Below are 9,834 nucleotides of genomic sequence, written 5' to 3'. Positions count from 1 at the left end.
ATGGTGAGGACAATACACCCCAGTAAGAACTACTCCCCGGGCACTCGACTTGTCCACACACACCCATCAGATCACCACAGCATGTACTGTGATTCGTCACTCCACAGGATGTTTTTCCATTGTTCTAGAGACTATTAGCAACGTTCTTTACACCACTGTAATCAACGTGCTGCTTTCTCGGTAGTAATCAATGGCTTGTGTGTTGCAGCTCTCCTATGGAATCTCGATGCCACCACCTCTCACCAGATGGTACGAGTACTGGCAGCACTTCCTGATGCCAATCAAAAGTCTGTGGACACAGTGTCCAACGAAGTCTGCCGGTTTGACTTCACCAAACATCAGAGCACTTGCTAATTTCTATCAGGCAACTTTTTTAGCTTCGTGGGTTGTGGTTGTGGTTTTTACCACAACCTCACGTTTCCATTTCACCACTACATCACTGACACTTCCACGTGGTATCTGGGTTCTGTCTGAAATCTCACAGATGGAATGCTCGAATCGGTGGGTGCCAATAATCATGTCCCGTTCAGTCTCACGCAGTCCACTTCATCCACTCATTTTGACTGCTGGCAGTGGTACACACATCTGTAGCGCACTCACCATCCTTCATGAGTCATTCTAGTGGCTCAAAACGTGTATTGATGATGTGTCCGGGAGTGTCTGGTCATTATAGGCAATATAGTGTAGTTACGAATGTATGAATAAATCGAGTTGCATGCTGGATAAAAATTTATTTGGAGGTCAAAAAAATATTACAACTTTAGCAATACAAATATACATCAGACTATAAATATTGTGAAAGGCTCACACAAAGCATGTGCCTTTGGTAACAATGTGGACCCTATTCTATTCAGAGTCTTCGGCTGTCTGCCCTTGCTTCTCTAAAGTCCAATATATGCTCCCGGAGATAGTTGAATTTAGCTTCGGGTTCAGCCATGAACATGGAATTCCACAGATGCCTGCTAATTCCCACAACTCTGTACCCCATAATCTCTAGATGCCTCTGCTTCAACTGATGGGACCCTTTCAGTTCAGGAACATTTACACAGAATGCATCATCTGGCCTTAAAAGAACTGCAACTCTGGAAAGTACAAATGCAGTAATATTAAGTTTTTCTTGAGTAACGGCAACTGTAACTAGTTACTTTTGATATTCTGGAAATGCCATCAAAAAACTACTCTGGGATATTTGGTATAAAACATCCTTTGGTGTAGAAAGGGGAAGAAGATAGTGCATAAAATGTCTGATGATCAAAACGAGAATGTATTCGGCAGTATATATGGAGGTAGGCAATTGTGGTTAGGCTTCCTGGTACGTTTGCAGGATGCAGGTGGAAGGATATTCTTGGAGACAAATAGAACATATGGGTTTGAAAATGTCTTGCCCTCAAGAAAATATAAATAAACTTTTGCAGTCGCAAGCCACATCTTCAGTTCTAGAGAAAAGAAAGATGGTAGAAATGGAAGTGCAAAGTCGACCTGCAAGGTTGCCAGGACCAGATTGAAGTTACAGATGGTACTGAAAAAATGTGGTTCTCTGCCTGGTTCATCAAAAACTGTGAGTGGTATGGTGTTGTGTGTGTGTGTGTGTGTGTGTTGGGGGAACAAAGGGGTGAGAATGTGGTTGGAAATGGGGTTGGTTGGAAATGTTATTGAGTGGCCTTGTTCAGGCCAGGAAGTGTTGTGCATTCATGGTTGATATGTAAGCCCTCTTCTATCTTTTCTGTACTGAAGGCGCTGGTGGATTGGGGTAAGGGGTGGATGATCACTACCCAGAAGCAGTCATTGAAAGAAATAATGTGTTTCTTTGATGTGGAAAGAATTATTTTTAAAAAAATAGTGTCAGAATGCACATAGCCTTGTTTTATTATATTTCATTAGCATTTTAAATCTTAAAGAGTCCAAAATTACAATCAAAATTTAGATATACTCGTTTGTGTATTTGAATAAATGCACACATGTTTGTAATATTAACACTGAGATAAAGTACCTTTATTTTTATTTACTATATTTTAAATCTTTGCTGGATTTGAAGCAAACATTTGATTACATTCCACTAATATCTCTTGTATGTAAATTGAATACTACCACAATACCTTATAGATAAATGTAGATCCAAGCACAAATCTGTAGAATATAAACAATTAATGGAACATCACCTGCATATTTTTCAGGGAAGTGTAACTAATAAATAGGGAACGAATTTTTAGGTGTTAAAAAAGAGGGATTTAGGACTTTATTAATTCCATTTTAGGACTTTTAAGTGTTTATAATAAATTAATAATTATAATTATTAATTAATACTAATTGTATGAAGTCTAGTTTTAGGTGAAATTTGTATTCAAAAGTGCAGTGCAATGAATTCTATTCTGTGATTAAAAAAATATATAGAATTTGTCCAATACAAAAACTATAATTGTTCGAATTGAATTTCTTCCGGTCGTCCATGAATAGGAGCTTGCACATGGAGAAAAGTCTTTCCATTTTGCATGCTTGCAACTGCTGCTGTTTTTAAGACATTGGTCTTCTCTCCTCTTTAAATGGGTTTGTAGTCACGATTCTGTCCAAAAACACCTTGCATCTTTGTTTGGTATACTACTCCTACAATTCTTGATAGATAGTGTTCAACAGTGGAGGAAGTGTCATCCACTGTACTTCCACATTTATCCAATTTTGTGATGCAACGTTGGAAGTTGGCAGAAATTTTCAAAAAGGAAGGCCAAAGACACTGAAACTCCTTGCTGTTCCATTGTTTCTTTTGCCATTCTAACTGATTGTGCATCGGATTCATTCAAGGTCTCAAGCCTTTGTGGTTGGAATAAAGGGTTGCTCTTACGAGGGCCACTATTTATATTTTGAGCCTTGGCAACACTGATTGAAGTTAGGCGCGATTTGACGTTTGCACGGAATAGTCTGGCATTATTGACCATAACGTACTTCAAATGTTTTGTCAATAGCTTCATTTGTGTTGTTTATGTTGCCTTGGAAATTGTGTGACAACAATAAAATGGAATTAACTCGAGAACATTTTCGTGCGATGATTTTTTACCATTTTCGACGTGGATTATCAAGACAAGAGTGCATCGATCAACTTACTTCCACATTTGGCGATGAAGCCCCATCCTTTGCCACTGTGAAACGCTGGTATAACAAATTTAATTGTGGCCGCCATTCGCTCACCGACGAGATTTGCGAAGGTCGTCCAAAATCAGTTGTTGTTCAACAAAACATTGATGCTGTGCAATACCTAATACTGCAAGATCGTCATGTGACATACTGTGAGATTGAGGCAACCATAGGCATTAGTTCCACCAGCATATATAAAATATTACATGATCATTTAGCTGTGAGAAAGGTATGTTCTCGTTGGATCCCACACAATTTGACAAAAACTCAAAAAGACGCTCGCGTCAATTGGTGCAAACAAATGCTCAATAAATACAATCGTGGTGCTTCAAAAGACGTATATAAGATTGTAACAGGTGACGAATCATGGACTTATGCATATGAGCCGGAACGTAAACAGCAGTCGACTGTATGGGTGTTTCAAGATGCAAGAGTGTATTGACCATAAAGGAGAATACTTCGAAAAACAATAAAGCAGTTTTTAAATGCCAAATTCCTGTTTTTTCATTGTTAGGCTCAAAATATAAATAGTGACCCTCGTAATAAAAGTTATATGTACATTTAACAAAAGGTTTAAAAGGCACTTTTCAGGTACAAACAGGGCTCTAAGACACTTATAGGAATTTATGCTAATTTAGGAATTTTAGGTCCTATAGAATTTCAGTGGAAGTCCTACGTACACAAAACAGAGAGAGATCTAAATAGCATATGTCTAGGGTGCAGCAGAAAAAATAGTCATGTAACTAGAAATCATTTCCCTACTAATAAATTTACAATAAAAGAAATTAAAAATTGGGGATTATCATATCAGGGTTCCAATACACATTTTACTGCTCATTTAGTATCCACTACAAAATTCTGTCTTACCTTGTATCCTTGGCTGTAATATCTCTATGTCTTAAATCATTTGTTCTGATTGGCTGCTGGTTTTCATCTAGTACGATCAAGAAGTCTGAAAAAAAAGTAAGTATTTCAATTATTTCAATGAATGAATATTACTCTACATAATCACCTAATTGAAAGTGGGAATTGATTATACATGAATACATGCTTGTGTTTCAGAGCTAAAAATCAATGTTGCTCCTTGGACAAAGAAAGATGTAGAAAGGAGTTGCCTCCTTAAGGGGTAACTAAGGGGGTACTAAAGCCCTACTAAAGGATATGCTCAAATTCCTGTGCACAACTTTATATCTAATATATTCTATAAGGAAGAAAGTTTGGGATGTACAAAATTTTCTTATTAACTACACTTTGGAATATTTATAATATAATTGATTAAAAGTACATAGTAAATAAAAAAATATATAACCTCTCTGTCAGGTTCAAGCTACTGCATACAGATAGCACTGAAGTGGTACTTTTTATTAAGACAGCATATTTTTGCATTTATGACTAGTAAGATATTGTTGTGAAATAACTTATTCAAAATGTAGCCACAAGTATCTGAAATATTATGTGGAAAGATAGACACAATGCACAATGTGTCTAGAAACTAGTCAAGAAGGTAATTATTTTTTTTGAAGTGGTGTTTCATCATGGTGAGCTCCTGGTGCAGATTTTAGTAAATGCTGTTGTCGAGATGATAAATGTTTTGAAAATGTGAAACTCAAACCAAGCTTACAAATAATAAGTAACTCAGTACATATTTTAGTACAGGGGCACAAAGATTCCACTGAGAATGTGAAAAAAAAGGAACAGGCTGAAAGGCGAGACTTAAATTTAATTTTTGTTGTTTATTATTATTATTATAAAAAGCAAAATTGTTTCATTATGCTAGAGATACAGGATGTATTTAACTCATTTATATGTTGAGAAAATATTTTATGACGTGATTTCTGTGAGAATATATCACTAGTATGTAACTACTTTTTAACAAAGGAAGTCTTTCTCCCTTAGAAACAAATACAATGTTCCGTTCAGAAACTCTTTATAATTATAAAATCAGAAGAGGATATAATGTTTTATGTTGAGCATAATCCAGATAATGATTGTTTTGTGATCATTACTAGAGTATAAATACCTGTGATATCGATTTTATCTGGCACATGTGAATCTTTTTGTAATGGTCCATACATTCTATTCATGTGCATGCCAATTTCCTAATTTCTTACAAATTGCTCAGTTCTTTTACAGTTGGAAATTTAGTCTTTTCTAATCTGCGTTCAGCAATTTTTTCTTTTTAATTTCAAACTAGCACACATTAATTTAAGGTTGGAATCGGATGCATTTTATGTTACACTTCTGAATGTTCTACAAACTATGGGCATCTTATTCTGTCATCTTCCAGTCCACTTTGCCAACATTATATCACTCTTCTACATTCTTGAATTTTCATCATTTACAACAGCTTGTGATGACTATGAAAGAGTATCATTTCTAATAACACCTTATTTTAGGTGCTGTCAAACTACACCAAAACAGCTAAGCTAAGAAACTAGTGTTACCATGAACTAAACAATAATTTGTAGTTGTTCATTTCAAATGATTCTTTGGGCATAAGGGGTGTAAGGTGTATGAATACATCCAAAAGAGTCTTTTACCATGTAGTACACCCGGATTTATACTTTACAGACTAATGAGGCTCTTCTTCACAGCAGTATAATCCTCTGTGGGATTTCTGTTGTGTTTTGTTCATGTGTGTTTGGGATTGTTCCTTCATCAATCTCATCACATCACTTCCTCATCTTCACGATTAGTCAAAATTGGTAAAAAGAAAAAAGCAAATCAATCAATCAAATAATTAATCATCTTCAAACTTTCGTAGTGCAAACTGAAGATACTTGCTACACTCAGTAATAATGTGTCTAAGCTTATATGATTTTGCAAACTCATATGAATAAGGGATGAAAGCATATTCACTTCATTTCATTCTTCTACCTCAGGGGTTCATCCCAACTATGATGATGAGTGATGAATTCAGGATGGAACAAATACAATAATCCACCCATGTCTTAACCAGGGTTTGAACCAAGGACCTCTGGCTTCATAACATCTTACACTGACCACATAGCCAAGGAGGCCAGCTTTTCATTTTATTTTCAAGCGTATAGGGATGATTTCTAGTAAATGTGAATTGTATATTAACAATGATTTTACCAAGTTCTGGTTCTGTTAGGTTAATCAATATATAGTATACATTACACAGTTGTATCCGAGCTACTGAGGTGAGCATCCATAAGGAATCAAACCCATAAAAATGATGAGATAGAGTTAAGCAATACATTATCTTAGGACCCCATTACTTTACTTTTATACCCAATTGCTAGAGACATGCATATTTTGTTTTTGACGAAAACACAAAATGTGGAATAACACATTGTTATGTTAATTTTTCATGTTTCTGAAAGGTGTGAGGTGCATTTTCCTACCCTGTTTTGTCACGAAATGATGCAAAATGGACTGCAAAATGTGAAATAGACTCTTAAACACGAAATTTAGATGAAAAGGCTCTTAAACACGAAATTTAGATGAAAAGGTTCTCTCGGGCTATCAACCAGGTGAGTTGCCCGAGAGAACCTTTTCATCATTCGTCGCCAGGAAAGCTTCAAGAGTTACAAAATTTAGAGTTTATTTACCAACGCACTACTTTCAGAAGTTTGAATTATCATGTGAGTTATGCAATTCATGAAAAATTGATTAATTCTGTTGTAAATATTTGAGAAGAAAAAATGCACCCTTTATACAAGAATAAACTTAATGCTCTGGTAACAACATAAATGTTCTATTAGAAAGGATATGTTTATTTTATGTAATAAGTGCAGTTTGAAATCAAATTTAGAATTATAGTCACAATTTCAGGACCAAAATGTCATTTTATATACCACTTTTGATCCAATTGTTCACCACTATAACACCGAAATTTAATTCTATTTACCGCTTGTGAACCCAAAATTGACTGTTTTTGTACCAAAAATTTGTTTTATTTACCAAAAATATGTGCCTCTACCAAATGCATAATATCTGTAGGCCACCTGCGTGGGCGATTGTGTGTGTGTGTGTGGGGGGGGGGGGGTGCATTTTGAGTTTGTAGTCTTATACACAATTTTAACACTATTCTTATTTATTCCTTTTTCACATACACATTTGAGAATCTAAGTGAAGTGTCTTCTAAAAACAGTAAAAAACACCCTTATAATTTTCTCAAAAGAAAACCCAATTTCACTGACATGGGTAGTCATGTCCTATCACAGTTCATATATGGATAAACTGCTATGGAATATGAACTCATCAAGATGGATTGTTTGTACTGTACTTGGCAGAGTACATCATTTTTGTTTGATGATAATTTACTAGAAATCCATGTGCTCAATAAATGGTATTGTAATACATACGTAGTAATGTAGGGTTGCAAGTCGTCAGCAATTATGATTTGTATATCACTGCAACCTGGAAAAACACATGACACACTCTTAGTGAGATTTTTGCAAGTTGCAACTTTGAGGAATATTTGATCCCAAAACTTAGGACAATCAGTGCTTCCTGATTTAGATGATTTCCTGAGATCAAGTAGTAGTCTCTAGAAGCAGATAATGTTTTGCAGTATACTCGAAAGAAAAAGAAACAAGATACATGCCAATGTGAATTTAAATGATAGTTCAATTGTCTAGGTTTAGTAGTCTCTGTACGCAATGATTTGTGTACTATTTAACTTTTATTCTAAAGAATTACTTTATTGGTCTAAGAAAACTAGTTGCAATGTTTATTTCCTACACAATTTACTTATTCAATCATGAATCCTATGAGATTTATCCACAAAAAGATATGCACGCGCCTATTTAATAACCAGTAGAATGTGGGAAGAACTAAAAGGCCCCATTATAAAATGAACAAAAGTCAAAAAAGCAACTTCTACATTAACTTTTATCCCAGGCTTGAAAATAAATACTTTTCTTATCATTTAGGGATATGAGGTGTAATTTATTTGATTGGTTTCCTTCCAATATGAGTCTTTTTTTATTTTATTTTAACATGTCCCAAAATATTATTAACTAAAAAATCAAGCAAACCCAATAAAATAAAATAATTTTGTATACAATTTAGCTTTCTATACAACTAAAAGTTACTAAGGATAAATTTTATGGTCTCATAATGAAAAGTGAATGTTATAGGTTAATTTTAAGGATTCATTTAACAATGTCTGCATTTGAAAGAATATATTTTATTATAATATTATTATTATTATGTTGATATCCAAAACATCAACACCAAAATTAGCATTCTATGTGACTTTTAAATACTCAGCTTCCTCTGCCTTTGGGGAGAATGTCTTCCCAAGAAAATTTTTACATAATAATAATAACATCTCTAATTTTACACAGTGGCAAACAGAAATAGCCATTCCTGTAAAATGGAGATAACGCCAAGATAACAAAGGCAAGTAGAAAGCAAATATAATTCAGTGAATGTTGGTTGATTGGTTGAGTTGGTGTTTTAAGTCCACTCTATGCACAGTAAGGTTAATCGGGACTGGCCTATAGTTTAAAGTGGGATCCAAACTACTATGTGCCTCCACCAGATATCGAACCGGGACTCCTTGATTCAGTTAATGTAATTTAGGAAATGCTTGCTGGAGACATAAACAGAAACCAGACTAAGACAGAGAGAAAAAGGCAAGTGAATAAATATAAACAATGGAGATCGAAGTGGAGAAGGGTTAAAATATCATTAACAAAAGACAAGCAGCATTATGTTTTCATGCCCTTGCTGATATTAACAATCCTTTATGACAATATCAGTTGTTGCACACTGAAATCATCTTTAATCAGAATGTAATTTTACTGTTAGTTTACATACTCCTGCATGAGATGAGAGTCAGTTCTACAGACACTGTTGAGAAATAAAAAAATAATTAAACCACATTCAAATGCACAGAATAATTCAGGAAATTAAGATCATGGACAAAACGGTAGCAAATTAAATGCAAGCAAACAGTAATGCCCCTATCACACGGAACTGGATTTCAGTTGGAATGCCCTAGTTGGTGATGAACTGACTTTCTAGGTAGAAATCATGGCCACTTGGCTGACTGCTTGACTGGTTTTGAGGAATAGGACATGTTCTAATTGCTACTAACTTCCTTCAACTAGATTCTGTGGAACAGCCAATCAGAGCAAAGTTTGGCCATGTGAAGATAATCTGTGATTTTGCAAAGTAGCATTTTTGTCTGTGGTTTCAGAGTGCAAATTAGGCACCTGGAATGTTCTGAGCCTTTACCGGCCTGGGGCATTTCAGTGTACAGTTAATGAGATAGTTAAGTATAAATTAGATGTAGTAGCTGTCCAGGAAGTTAGGTGGCCAGGAGAAGGGAATTGTAAAACTAAAAATTATACTTTTTTCTATGGTGGTACTGAAAATCATAATTTTGGAACAGGCTTTTTCATAAATAATAGAATTATCTCGGCTCTTAAAACAGTAGAATTTCTTAATGATAGGATATCATATGCAGTTTTACAGGGTAGGTGGTGTAAAATTATTTTAATAAACATACATGCACCAACGGAAGATAAAGATGATAATACTAAAGATGATTTTTATACAGAATTAGAACAGGTCTTTGATAAATTTTCTCAGTATGATATGAAAATTCTGTTAGGTGACTGTAATGCACAGATTGGCAAAGAAGAGACATTTAAACCCACGATTGGTAAAGAAAGTCTTCATGAATTAAGTAATGATAATGGTATAAGATTGATTACTTTTGCAACCTCA

At 34.8% G+C, this 9,834-nt stretch overlaps 1 protein-coding gene across 5 annotated transcripts in view; it reads right to left on the bottom strand.

The window, feature by feature from the left end:
* Positions 1-716: 716 nt before the first annotated feature.
* The window catches only part of LOC146004923 (FAST kinase domain-containing protein 1, mitochondrial), a 35,104-nt gene continuing 25,986 nt past the window's right edge, over positions 717-9,834 (bottom strand). For all 5 annotated transcript variants that reach the window (XM_083143977.1, XM_083143969.1, XM_083144002.1 and 2 more), the window contains exons 6-7: positions 3,994-4,078; positions 717-1,082 (exon numbers count right to left, since the gene is read on the bottom strand). In XM_083143977.1, the coding sequence (XP_083000103.1) occupies positions 851-1,082; positions 3,994-4,078 (317 nt within the window). In that variant the 3' untranslated portion in view covers positions 717-850. The remainder of the gene's footprint in view (positions 1,083-3,993; positions 4,079-9,834) is intronic.

The sequence above is a fragment of the Lepisma saccharinum genome, chromosome 1, assembly GCF_977018435.1.
Source record: "Lepisma saccharinum chromosome 1, izLepSacc3.1, whole genome shotgun sequence".
Lineage (NCBI taxonomy): Eukaryota > Metazoa > Arthropoda > Insecta > Zygentoma > Lepismatidae > Lepisma > Lepisma saccharinum.
This window is presented reverse-complemented; position numbering and strand designations above follow the sequence as displayed.